General features: G+C 51.0%; 1 protein-coding gene across 1 annotated transcript; it reads left to right on the top strand.

Annotated features, from left to right (window-relative positions):
- The first annotated feature begins 803 nt into the window (after positions 1–803).
- EEF1G (eukaryotic translation elongation factor 1 gamma) lies at positions 804–11,427 on the top strand. The gene is made up of 10 exons (XM_007091976.3): positions 804–910; positions 1,991–2,149; positions 2,859–2,922; positions 3,077–3,219; positions 3,769–3,912; positions 6,029–6,158; positions 6,549–6,753; positions 10,551–10,723; positions 10,813–10,937; positions 11,191–11,427. Exons 1-10 carry the CDS (start codon positions 899–901, stop codon positions 11,347–11,349), a joined length of 1,314 nt encoding a protein of 437 aa, XP_007092038.1. The 5' UTR covers positions 804–898; the 3' UTR covers positions 11,350–11,427.
- The last annotated feature ends 2,471 nt before the right edge of the window (positions 11,428–13,898 follow it).

Raw genomic sequence — 13,898 nt, 5'->3', positions numbered from 1 at the left:
GTGAGAAGAACCGAGTTTGGCTCCACGTTTACCTGCTGCCCAGATTTATATGGTGACGGCCTGAAATTGGGGTTCAGGGTTCTCCAACCGTTCTCTCACTTGACAGAATTCATCCTGCTCTTATTAAAATGGGTAAAACATTCTCCGACCTGAGCGTGGGTAAAGGGCAGCCCATCGTGGGTAAACTGCCCCTAAGGGTGACGAGCGGAAGGGATCCGCTGTGTTCTCTCTTGGCCCTCCCCTGCTGCAGGACCAGTACCAGAGCCGTTCCTGCAGTAACTGCATCCCGGAGCCGCATGGTGATTTCATGCGAGGAAACCTCACTTCGGCAGAGGGTTTCTGACCTGGGCTCCGGATAGACATTCATCCCCTCTAGAAAACCAGAGCGGGAACAAATGGAATTATCCACGCAGGAGTTGTTTCCGCTCCAGTGAGTGTCCCACAATCCCGATGTTAGGGGGCTGGCAGGATCCCCGTCAAGTCACCGCGGGTTCCCGAGCTGGAGGGGAACGCTTCTGGGACCCCGCGCGGCGCGGAGCTGGCAGCGGTGCCACGTCGCCGCCCAGAGGAGGCCCTGGATTGCGGCTCATTCTCACAGCTTACCCTCCGCGCCTTCTACCTCCACGTCGGGACTCGGATTGGCCGTGCCTGAGGGGCGGGCCAGTCGAGAGTCCCACTGCGCAGGCGCGGGCTTTTCCGCGCAGGCCGGCAGGCCCCACCCCTCTCTTTTCCCAATTCGGCGCCGCGGGATACCGAACTGTCGTGCGTATGCCTTCTATGCCGTCCTCGCTTTGCGGCTGCTGTTTCTCCACGGCTCTCCCCTTCCCCCCCTTCTCTCCCGGACGGCTTACTTTGCGGCAGCGCCGAGAGCCCCACCCCCTTTCTCTGCGGAATCACCATGGCGGCTGGGGTAAGTTTGCCGGCTCTGGCGATCCAGGTCACGGTATCCGACGCCATCCTCTGCCCGAGTGGGGCCCTCCGGGGTCAGAGGAGTTCTGGAGCCGAGTGGGGAACTGGTGGGGGGTCTAGAGATCGTACTGTTGGGAGAGCAAGGCTTCCAGGCCCCGGAGGGGAACTGAGGCTGGGGCTCTCGGAGGCCAAAGAGGTGGAAGGGTCTGGGGTAGTGGAGAAAAGAGATGTCAGATCCTGGCCGTTTGGGGCCTGAGAAAAGGGTTCGGGTTCACTGCCGCTTCGAGACATGGTATCCGGGCAGGTTGACAACTTTTGTGACCGTTTTGTGGGGCACCAGCAGGGACTGGGTTAAGACGAGGGTCTTTGTGGGCAGGTACGGCTGTCTGCGGTTAAGGGTTCATCATCGGGGAGGCTGGAGAGTGAGAGGAATCCCCGGACGGTGGAGTCAGCCCAGCTGGACCGTTAAGAGAAGGACTAAGAGAAGGAGAAGCTACTGCCAGGGAACTCACTGCGGGACGGGACGGGCGGGGGTGGGGGGGACGTTAGCGTGACAAGAAGGAACGGGCTTTTGGGGAGACCGAGTTGATTTGGGAGGAGAGGAGGCCATTCGGTTTCGCCTGGCTGTTCTGAAGGGAACTTGGAAACGGTCGGTGTGTGTGATAAACAGTGATGGTGCTTTAAAGGGATGAGCGGCTCAGCGGTGGAGTAGGCAGGTACTCGCCAACCATCAATGAATGAAACCAGGGAAAGGAGGAGTGTCTGTTTGTCGGCAGGTGGAGTCTGCGGGTGCTGGAGGTTCTGGGTTTCTTGAAGATACATTTGAGGGGATGAGAGTGCTTCTAGAGCTGTCCTTAGGGAAGGTCAACCCTGTCAACAAGCTTTATTTAGCAGTTGGTGTGTAGTTCTGTCCCCGGTATTTCAGAGGACTCTGATTACACATGACACATAGAAGAGAATTTGGTTTACCAGAGGGAGTTGAACCGATTGGGAATAACTCAGGGAATTTATCCCTGGAGGTGACATTTAGAACTGAGACCCTTCTGTCGTTAATAGTCTCCATCTTCCCCTCCCCCCACAGACCCTGTACACATATCCTGAAAACTGGAGGGCCTTCAAGGCTCTCATTGCTGCTCAGTACAGCGGGGCTCAGGTCCGCGTGCTCTCCGCACCACCCCACTTCCACTTTGGCCAGACCAACCGCACACCTGAATTTCTCCGTAAATTTCCTGCCGGCAAGGTGAGTAGGACGGTGGAGAGGGGTCTCCGGTCCTGAGAACCCAAGGAGGCCTGAAGATGGCCTCCATCTTTAAAAGGGCGCTTTCCATATTACAATTTATTTATTTTTTTCACATTGCATTGACTTAAAAAATTTTTCATTTTGAGACAAGTGTGTATTTGCACATAGTTGGGAATAACGCAGAGCCTGTTCAGTGACCTGTTGTAAAATTCACAGGTTTCTTTATTCGTGGGAGAGAGAATGAGTTTTGACTGTTTTTAGTGCAAATGTATCCGGTATCTGCCATGAGCTGACCGAGGGGCTTTTAGAGATGGGTAACTAACCATACTAAACAGAAGAGATCCGTGTAGTGTGGGGAGTACCGCCCTGCTTTCAAGAATATGGAGAAAAGAGACAACATTTAGTTTCTGGTCTTTTGCCTATTTGATTGAGGGATTTTACAGAAGTGTTTGATAATATCTAAATCTTTGGGTTTTCCATGTGAGTTCAGATACCAGGGATACCAGGTAACTTAAATATTTTTGGTGCCGGGGTTTCCGATGATATCAGTAGTTCGTGTCAGTAGTTGCTTAGTAAGGATCATCAGCCTTAGAAAAGAACTTTCATCCCAAACGACTCTGGGGCCTGGGATTGGCTAGTGAGAAATTACTGTGTACTTTACTTACTGTTTTTTTTTTCATCCCACTCCTCCTTGACTGTTTTATCCCAGGTTCCAGCATTTGAGGGTGACGATGGATTCTGTGTGTTCGAGAGCAACGCCATTGCCTACTATGGTAATTTGCGGTGGGAGTGGGAATGGGAAGATCTGGAATGAAGGAGGTAGGAGAGGATAAGGGTGAGCTGGAGTGACAGGAGAGGCACGTTCATGGGCTTGGATTGGTGTTGGCATGACCCCAAAGTTCTGACCTTTGTGCTCTGCCTCTGCAGTGAGCAATGAGGAGCTGCGGGGAAGTACTCCTGAGGCCGCAGCCCAGGTGGTGCAGTGGGTGAGCTTTGCTGATAGCGACATAGTGCCCCCAGCCAGCACCTGGGTGTTCCCGACCTTGGGCATCATGCACCACAACAAGCAGGTAAGCCTTGGAACTTGGGGAGAAGCCGGGGGCAGGGCTGGCATCAGCTCCTGAGTGTCGGGAGTAAGGAATTAAATAGATTGAGGAGAGGAGACGCTAAGAACATACGGATGATAAAAGACCTAATCTCTTGGGCGTGAGTTTGGAGCACTGGGCTGTTGATGGTATCCGGGTTGTTTTGTCACATAGACCCAGTGGAGGTGGTGCCTGTCATGAGTGAGATTCCTGCTGTAGAAAAGCTATACCCAGTGGCAGGAGGGTGGTTAAACCGGGTGACCTCTGAGGTTCCTTCTCAAATCCAAAAATACAGGACTGTGGTCAGTGTAGTGGGAAATTAAGCCAGACTGCACCATGAAGAAATTTGACATCGAGAGCTTCAATGTCTGATAACATTTGGAATGATCCTAGAGTCTGACTCCATTGCAAAAGGGTTGGGGATGAGCCAGAACTTAGTAAGTGAAATAGTTATCTTAGTTCGATCGTTGGGGGAGGGGAGCAGGGAAGGAGGGGGGTTACCCACTATTAAGTTTGGTCGTTTGAAATCAATAGGCCACAGAGAATGCAAAGGAGGAGGTGAGGCGAATTCTGGGGCTGCTGGATGCTCACCTGAAGACGAGGACTTTCCTGGTGGGCGAACGTGTGACACTGGCTGACATCACAGTTGTCTGCACTCTGTTGTGGCTCTATAAACAGGTGACGTTTATAAAGAATCTGGGTCGGCAGAGGGTAGGTGGGGTTAGAAATTAAGGGATGAGTCTGATGAGTCATTTCAGGTAACAGCTCGACTCTAGGAATTCCAGATTTGAGTACCATGCTGCTTTTCCCCTTTCTGAGAAGTCTGGTAATGTTCTGTTGTCCTGATTTCTCTGTGGCAGCTAAGATGTTTCGTTTTGTTTTCATATTTCTTGGGAAAGCCAGCTGTGCTTGGTTGTAAAGACAGAGCTGGTCGCTTCATCAAGAAGATCTTGTGGAGGCAGAATTAGGTTCAGTTCTTGGTTTCGTTACTTACAAGTTGTAGGTAGAGGTGAGTGAGAGCGACTGAGAATTCATTTAGTCCTTTTTTCTCTGTAAGCTATAAAACCAGGGTGGTAGTAATTACTCTTGAGGTTATCAGGTCAAAGAAAATGACATGTTGCTGGGTCCCGAGCAGCAGCTCTCGGACTGACGCTGGTCCAGAGCAGTAGTGTGGTAATTGTAAAGAAAAAAAGCACCTACTTTGTGTCAGACACGGTGCCAGGGGCCTCGCAGGCATCATCTTAGTCTTGCTCTGCTGTGCGGGTGAGGAGAAATTCGCACCTGGTCCAAGGGCACGTAGCTGATAAATGGTGAAGGATTTGAACCCAGCACTGCAGAACCAACACTGCTGGCTGCTGTGCTCTATCTCTGTGCCAAGGTCACTTTCCCTCTGGTCTTAGGAAGCTACAAGATGGTAAATGAGTTGGTTTATGAAGCTGAGTTTAGTTTAAGGGACCGTGTGATGTATTGAAATACTTCTTTGCTTTTGAATTTTTATTTACTTATTTTTGTTATTGAACATTCTTTAGTTTCTGAAGTTTGGATCGTGTGGTTAACATAGATGGTATTTGTTAATCTTATTTATTTGGCAAAATGAGTAATTGATAGCTCTGTGTGTCTGCACTTTTTTTTTTTTTTTTTTTAATTTTTTAAATGTTTTTTACTTAGAGATAGGGAGGGAGACACAGGATCTGAAGCAGGCTCCAGGCTCTGAGCTGTCAGCACAGAGTCCGACGCGGGGCTCGAACTCACACACTGTGAGATCATGACCTGAGACGAAGCTGGGAAGCTCAATTCCCAACTGATTGAGCCACCCAGGCGCCCCACCTTTTTTTTGTTTGTTTATTTTTGAGAGAGAAAGAGAGAGAGAGACACACAGACACACACACACACACACACACACACACACACACACACACACACACACACGGCTTGAGTGGGGGAGGAGCAGAGAGACAGAGACACAGGATCCAAAGCAGGCTCCAGGCTCTGAGCTGTCAGCAAGAACTATGCGGGGCTTGAACCCACAAACCAGAAGATCATGACCTCAGCCAAAGTCAGTTGCTCAGCCATTTGAGCCACCCAGGCATCTTCCCCTCCCCCCCTCCACCTACCTACCTTCCTTCCCTTCTTTCCCTTCCTTCCTTTCCCTTTTTTAAAAAAATTTATTGAATTGGAAGATTGGAATATGTTGGTGTGAATTGGCTTTGTAAAAGAAGTAAGGTGCCAGGGGCGCCTGGGTGGCTCAGTTTTTGTTAAGTGTCTGACTCTTCGGTTTCTTTTGTTGTTGTTGTTGTTGTTGTTACTATTATTATTATTTTGACTCTTAGTTTTTGCTCAGATCATGATCTCTTGGTTCATGAGTTTGGTTTGTGAGTTCCAGCCCTCCATCAGGCTCTGCACTGAGAGTGCAGAGCCTGCTTGGGATTTCTCTCACTCCCTCTTTCTCTGCCCCTCCCCTGCTAGTTCCTCTCTCTTGCTCCCTCTCAAAATAAATAAGCTTTAATTAAAAAAAAAAAAAAAGGAGTCATGTGCCGTGTAAACATTTGTGCTAGGTAGATTTGTAGTAAATGAGGGGTGGGATCAAGCACCCGTTAAATTGGACTGTACTGTGAAAAAGAGGAAGGTGAGCAGGAAGTAGCCCCCCAGGTAAGAGGGGACTCTAGGGAGCTGCCATCTGGGGGCTTGAGAGGAAGGTGGAGCTTTGATCTAGAAAGAAACAAGGGTCTCTGGCTTGACACTCTTCAGGACCTTTCTCTCCACTGACTCGGTTTCCACCCTTCTGTTCTGACAGGTCCTGGAGCCGTCTTTCCGCCAGGCCTTCCCTAATACCAACCGCTGGTTCCTCACCTGCATCAACCAGCCCCAGTTCCGAGCTGTCTTGGGGGAGGTGAAACTCTGTGAGAAGATGGCCCAGTTTGACGGTAGGTCGGAGCAGGGGGAAGAGCCGTGCGACCTGACGCAGGGGCTGGTTCATTCAGTCTCAACCCTTTGATGTTCCATCAGGCTTTTGGGTTATGTGGACCCACAGAATGTAGGGTATCCCACATAGTGACCGATATTTCAGGAAACTTGTTTCATAAGCATACGTACCCTCCCTTGTTCGTATTCACGTCTAGCAACAGTGGTGCGCGTTTGTTGCCGAGGGTCGTGTTCTTGGCTTGGGGACGTATGGGGAACTGATGGCAGCGCAGGGCCTAGGCCCCTTCGTAGTCCCACCCAGCAGTTTTCCTCTGTTACCCTGCTCACTGCCTGGCTTTAGAGGCACATGGAAAGAGGCAGGACATTGAATTCTCTCCCTTCCTCTGTACCAGCTAAAAAGTTTGCAGAGAGCCAGCCTAAAAAGGACACCCCAAGGAAAGAGAAAGGTTCTCGGGAAGAGAAGCAGAAGCCCCAGGCTGAGCGGAAAGAGGAGAAAAAGGCCGCTGCTCCTGCTCCCGAGGAGGAGATGGATGAATGTGAGCAGGCGCTGGCTGCAGAGCCGAAGGCCAAGGACCCCTTTGCTCACTTGCCCAAGAGGTAAGGATACTGGAGAGTTAGGGACCCAGGAAGGCCAGTGCGTCCCTGTGCGTGTTCCCCTTACACAGCAAGGGCCCAGAGTTTTAGGGTGTCCGTGCAGGAGTGAAGGATGTTTGTTTGCAAGTAAAGCAACTTCTGAGTTTATTCTCAAGAATTGGGTGAATTTTACAAATTTTTTTTAACGTTTATCTTAGAGAGGGAGCGGGGGAGGGGAGAGGGAGACACAGAATCCGAAGCAGGTTCCAGACTGAGCTGTCAGCACAGAGCCTGACGCGGGGCCCGAACTCAAGAACCATGAGATCATGACCTGAGCCAAAGTCAGACGCTTAACTGACTGAGCCACCCAGGTGCCCCAAGAACTGGGTCCATTTTAAAAGTGGAAGGCAGATTCTAAGTACGTTTCTTACATTTGGGAAAAAGATAAGAACTCCCTTTCTAGCAAATAGACGGGGCACAGCATTGGATGTGGAGGTAAAGTGGTCTTGAACGTGCTCAGTCAGATTTGAGAGCCCCCAGAGCTAACAGGGAGAGGATACAGAGAGCCTCACGTCTGCCCTGCTGGGCTGGCTCTGAAGCCCTGACACCAGGTCAGTGTCGTTTGATGTTATTTTTACTGTTTGGATGGACAGACAATGTAAAAATTCTTACTGAGAAAAAGGAGGGTGACCATGGCTCCATAGTGCCTGTCTGGTTCATTTTTTGGGGGGGGAGTTAAACCCCTCAAGGAGAAAGAAATAGATGGGATGGTCGTCACCCCACCCACTTCCAACCGTTTCAGTAAAGGTTGGGGTTCTTGGAAGAAAGCGCGGTCAGAGGAAACTTTCGGGTGAAAATGGTGGGACGTCTAGTACTTGCCCGCTTCTCCAAACTCAAGTTCTCAGTCACTACCCTAGGTCATTCATTAGAATTGCAGGCCTTATGAGGTGCCTGGGTGGCTCAGTTGGCTGAGCATCTGACTCTTGATTTCATCTTAGGTCATGATCCCAGGGTCGTGGGATCGAGCCCCATGTTGGGCTCCTCGCTGAGCACGGAGCCTGCTTGGGATTCTCTATCTCCCTCTGCTCCCTGCCCCTTGCACGCATGCTGCTCGTGCGTCCTCTCTCTCTCTCTCCCTCTCTCTCTCTCTCTCTCTCTCTCTCTCTCTCACTCTCAAAAAAATTGCAAGCGTTATGATACTGGTCTTGTCCGTAGCCACATATGTAGTTCTTGTTTTTCCCTGCTTTTCTCACCTGCTCACTCTGCCTTTCCCGAAGCTGTCTGGCCTTTCAATAGTTCTGTTAGTGTTTAACAGGGTTCAGCCTCCCTTATTTTGTACTGGTTTTCTTTTCTTTCTTTTATTATTTTTATGTGTACTTATTTTGAGAGAGGGAGTGTTAGCGGGGGAGGGACGGGACAGAGGGAGAGCGAGAGACTCAATGCCAAGCAGCCCGTGCTGGCAGCGCAGAGCCCAGTGTGGGGCTCGAACCCACAGATTGTGAGATCATGACCTGAGCCGAAATCAAGAGTCGGACACTTAAGCGACTGAGCCACTCAGGCGCCCTGTAATGGTTTTTTATGGGTTAACCCAGCATGAAGGTGCACGCTGCTGGAGGGTACGATAGGAGCGTGGAGACTTCTAAATGATGAGCATCCTAGTGCTGGGTGGTCACCGTTAGGAGCTGCTGTTTCCCCGTTTGGGGAGAAACTTGGAGTGTAGCTCTTAGGCTTAGCAGCTCATACAAGACCAAGGAAGGTTTCGGGTGCAGCTGTTCTTTACAGATGTATTTCTTTTTGAACCGAAGTGACGTACTTTGAACTTAGCACAGGGGCAGGTCAAGAGTTGAATAGGCTTTTTGGCTGGGCGTGTGTGAGTATGCTCTGATAACTAACCCGAATTACATATGCTGTTGTAACATAGACACCGTTAATTTTTAGAGATTTTCACATATATTAGGTCTGTATACTCTGGGCAGAAAACAAATCAATAAACTGAAAATCTTTAATAAACTTTGCATTTCTTCTTTTGGGGAATGTTGGTTAATACCAATTTGTTGTATTGCCATGACGCTCTACTGGGCTGCCTACCTAGATGATTTTTCCCCTGGATTTTTTTTTTTTTTTTTTTTTTTTTAAAATGTTGAGAGAGCACGGGAACATGTCCGCGTGTGTGTGCACACACACGTGAGCATGAGCTTGAGCGGGGTAGGGGTGGAGACAGGGAGAGCGAGAATCCCAAGCAGCCCCATGGAGCCCCAGAGTTCGATCTCCCAAACAGTGAGATGGTGACCTGAGCCGAAATCGAGAGTTGGACGCTTAACTGAGCTGCCCAGGTGCCCCTCCCCTGGATTTTTAAGATCACCAAGGTTATGTCTTCAAAGATGAATACTATTTGTCTCGAGTTAGTTCTAGTCCTTTTAAGGCCTTCCAGCTCAACTTGTTCCAGGAGCTGTTGAGAGCCTGTGGTCATTTGGTTGAGAAATGGATGCAACGTGGTCACAAATTAGAAAGTTCCAACAGTTTGGGAAGGTGTGAAGAAAAAAATCCCCAGTCCCTTTTTTGGGTGGTTGAGATGGAAGCTCCTCAGAGGAGGCCTCTGATGGGTATTTGGGAAGGAACATAGGACCCAGGGTTGAAGTCCAGCCTCTACTTTGCTGCAATGCAACAGTGGGCAGATCCGCACCACTTAATGGTTTCTAACTCCAGGGTTTGTTACTGTTATTTATGTTAGTGAATAATTGGACCAATGAAACATTTAGTAAGGGCTTTTTTTTTTTAATAATTTTTTTGTGTATTTATTTTGAAAGATAGTGATAGAGCACGAGCGGGAAGAGGGGCAGAGAGAGGGAGACAAGCCCAAGGAGGCTCTGTGCTGATAGCGGGACTCTAACGCGGGGCTCGAACCTACGAACTGTGAGATCATGACCTCAGTCGAAACCAAGTCAGATGCTTAACCATCTGAGCCACCCAGGCGCTCCAGCCATTAAAACATTTGTAAAAAGATACAGATATAGAGTGATATAGTATCAAATTAATAAATTGTAGAAGGCACAAAACTACATACGTCATCTTTGGAAAGTCCCCAGTGGCAAGTGTATAAAAATATTAGTTGTCTTGTTTGCTGGCATCGTGGGTTTTACAACTGCAAAGAAAAGAAGTGGAACTGCTACCGTGAGAAGAGGGACCTCTCTGTAGCGGCAGAGCCTTCTCTGCTCAGTGTGCCGGATCTGAGCCAGATCGCTTCAAAAATAATCTGAACCTAAGGGCGTTTCAGCATCCGGACTTGTTCCTGGGCAGTGACTAAGGCCACGGGTGTAAGGTTTGGGGTGGAGTCCCTTTGAAGATGTTCACTGCTTACATTGCTGTCACACTGTAGTGTGTGTCACCTGAAGAGGCCAACGGTGGGGGAAGAAAGTTGGGTGAGTCAGTTTTTAAGTGTGACTCAATGGGAAAGCACCCCCCCTCCCCCAGGGGCCTGCCAGGAAGAAAAGGGAGTGCTCGTTCTAGGTCTCCGCCAGGGGGCAGCAGTTCCCTGTGCCTTTCTTGGGGCTGCCTCCTTCCGGCGCGCCCCGCCCCCCAGCAGGTCCCGCCCTCCTCAAGCCCAGCCGATTTAGGCAGGGAGCAAAGGAGTGCCCTAGACCCCTTGTTCGGAGCCCTTTAGCTCTCTTCCCTCGTAAGGTTGTACCCGTTTGCCAGTCCAGTGACCTCTTTAAACCAGTACATTTTAAGTGAAAATTGCCCTTAGCTTCTTTTTTAGCCTGACCGCCCTTGGTTGCCTCAGTAGGACCTCCACATCGACCTTGCTTTTTCCCTCCACTCAGTACCTTCGTGTTGGACGAATTTAAGCGCAAATACTCCAACGAGGACACCCTCTCTGTGGCGCTGCCGTACTTTTGGGAGCATTTTGATAAGGATGGCTGGTCTCTGTGGTACTCCGAGTACCGCTTCCCCGAAGAGCTCACCCAGACCTTCATGAGCTGCAACCTCATCACCGGTGAGCAGAGGGTGGGTCTAGGAAGAAGGGAGGACAAGGTGGTGGGTGATGTGATCCTAAAGGCAGCGTGTTCTCTCTCACCCCTTCAGGAATGTTCCAGCGGTTGGACAAGCTGAGGAAGAATGCCTTTGCCAGTGTCATCCTCTTTGGAACCAACAATAGCAGCTCCATTTCTGGAGTCTGGGTCTTCCGAGGCCAGGAGCTTGCCTTTCCGGTGAGGAAAGTTGTAGGGGAGGAGTCTGTCTCTTGAGGGTGGGGCAAGGGTATGGGAGACACACTTTTATTCCTGTGCCTTGTAGGCATTCAGGAGAGTTCAAGGAACATGTACAGGAAGGAGCCGTCACAGTCACAGGAGTTTTAGGAGCTGATGACATGTGTCTGAGCTGGAACACATGAGCTGGAACAGGTGTGGGACAGTATCTGATAACCTGACCACATGCTTCTCAACCTGGCCTTTTTTTCCCCAGCTGAGTCCAGATTGGCAGGTGGACTACGAGTCCTATACGTGGCGGAAACTGGATCCTGGCAGTGAGGAGGCCCAGACGCTGGTTCGAGAGTACTTTTCCTGGGAGGGGGCCTTCCAGCACGTGGGCAAAGCCTTCAATCAGGGCAAGATCTTCAAGTGAACATCTCTTGCCGTCACCTAGCTGCCTGCACCTGCCCTTCAGGGAGATGGGGGTCATTAAAGGAAACTGAACATTGAACCCTTACCTGTCCTGCCTCCTTTGTGAGTGATGGCTTCTTCCAAGGGGACTAGTATACGTTAAAGCAGGGTATTTTATGGGCCTGCGGTACCTCCCTTTGCAGGAGAGAAGTCTTCGGAAGAGCAGAAAGAGAGGCCTCTGCTCAGTTTTGACTTTATTCACCCTGCCTCTACCATGATGACCGACTGCTAGCCTAGCTGGGAAAGACTGGGTATAGTTAGGGTGGGTAGGGACATGGAGTTTTGTAGCCACCTTATTGATTATTATTATTATTATTATTATTATCATTATTATTATTATTTTTAAGAGAGTGTGAGCAGGGGAGGGGCAGAGAGGGGGAGACAGAATCTGACGCAGTCTCTGGGCTCCATGCTATCATCACAGAGCCTCACCTTGGGGCTCGAACTCCCAAACTGGGGGATCATGACCTGAGCCGAAGTGGGACTCGTAACTGAGCCACCCAGGCGCCCCAAGTAGCTACCTAATTCTTGAGGACCAGATTGCAGACCTTCCCCAGTGAAGGGAGAGAGTGCCTGCAAATGGTGCTAAGAACTAACCTACAGTAGTGCACAGTGTCAAGGAACTTCGCGTTATTTCTCACAGATGCCCTGGAAGGTAGGTAGGTGGTGGCATCCAAGGGTCATAGTTTAAATTCTTCAGACAAGTGGGAATACAGGCACAGAGTACTCAACAACAGGCACTGGCCCTCTTGGCCCTAACCTGGCTGTGGCTCATCTATGGGGTGTTTTTGTTTTTGTTTTTTTTGTTTTGGTTTATTTTTGAGAGCGAGAGGCTGCACACATGCAGGTGCACGCACAAGTCGGGGAGGGGCAGAGAGAGAAGGAGACACAGAATCTGAAGCAGGCCCCCGCCTCTGGGCTGTCGGCACAGTCTGACGCAGGGCTCGAACCCATGAACCGTGAGATACCACCTGAGCCGAAGGAAGTCGGACGCTTAACCGACTGAGCCACGCAGGCACCCCTGGGGTATTTCTACTCTCTAACAAGGAAGTGGGCTTCGGAGATTTAAGTGACTTGCCCGTGGAGACAGGATTTTGAACGCAGTGGGTGTCACTGACGCCCGTGCTCTTAATGTGCCCTGCTGCTTCCTGGAATGTAGAGTAGTCATGATTGCCATCTGAAAACCCTGCTCAGACCTGTGGTTACTGTTTTATCTCCTTTGAGCTTAATTTTTATTCCACCCTTTTCAGAGGTTCTTGTTCCTACTCTCTTTTTGAAGAGCTTTGAGGGTCTCCCTGTGTGTTAACAGCTCAGGGGAAGCTGGAAAGCTCTAGTTGGATTCGTGTTTTGAGGCATACGAAGAAACAGTCGCCACTCAACCTTTGGTTTCTAGTTTATGGTTTTATGTTTTTTTGTTGTTTTTTTCCTGCCACCTTCTTAGTGGGAGAAGGAAGGGCTTAGGTCGGGAGAGGAAGAAGGTGATCTTTCCAGGTACAGACAGGGTCTGGTAGCTTGGGAGAGGGTAACGCTGTAATCTAGCTGGGGACCTGGACTCCAGTGGGGGTTCTGGGAAGAATGGGCCAAGCAGGGCTGTGGTCTGGAATCCAGCTGGGTGAGGATGGGTCGGTTCTTGATCCAGTTTGCTCCCTGGCAGATCCTCTTGAGTCGGATCCAAACTTGCCACCTGTCTTGCTTCCGAGCATTCCCGGGCTGCTCTTGGTTAGGATCTACAAGTGCTAGTTGCTGGTGGGGCTGGGCCCTGCGCTGGGTGCTGGGGCCTTGCCGAACCTGTCAGACTCCCTCCGCGCCACACCTTCCTGGGCCTTCACTTGTGTCATCTTCCCCTGCTTCCCGGTACCCCCAGTCTTCCCGGGAGCTGAAGATTTACTCAGAAGAGGCCCCAGAGTGGGGCCTCGGTATCCTGTCTTCCCAGGAGCTGAATACTTAGAAGAGGCCCAGGAGCGGGGCCTCGCTGTGGAAAAGGGGGGGGTTCTGCAGGGTGGGTTAGAGCGCGGGCTGCCGCAGGCCTGGCACCCATGTGGACTGGGTGGGTCTGGTGGACCCAGCCTCTCTCCGACTGCAGGAAGCGTGACTCATCCTCACGTCCTGCCTCCTGTGCCCCAAACTCTGGCGGTTTGGTGCAGAGAAGGGCGGCCAGGTTGTTGGATGAGGCCGGGCCTGCGCTTGGGGGAGGGCCAGTACCCACAAGCGGAGGTGGGGTGGGCAGCTCGAAGGGAGGGTGTCGAGGCCTCGGGTGGCTCTCGCTGTTGGCCTCCAAAGCGGGATGAAACTGAAGGGCCCCTTCCCGCCGGGGTGGGCAAGAAAGAGGTTAACAGCAGGAGTTTCTAGCGGCAGATGTGGGGCGGGAAAGAGGGGAGGTCCATCTGGAGTTGGTCGGGTCCCGCCCTGCCCCGGGGAGGCCTGAGTCACCGCACCGCCCCGGGCTCCCCGGGCTCGGGACTCTCGCCCTCCCTCCCCGATCCAGGCCAGGGCCCCGCGCTGGCTGGAGCT

This window comes from Panthera tigris, chromosome D1 (genome assembly GCF_018350195.1).
Source record: "Panthera tigris isolate Pti1 chromosome D1, P.tigris_Pti1_mat1.1, whole genome shotgun sequence".
NCBI classification, from domain to species: domain Eukaryota; kingdom Metazoa; phylum Chordata; class Mammalia; order Carnivora; family Felidae; genus Panthera; species Panthera tigris.
This window is presented reverse-complemented; position numbering and strand designations above follow the sequence as displayed.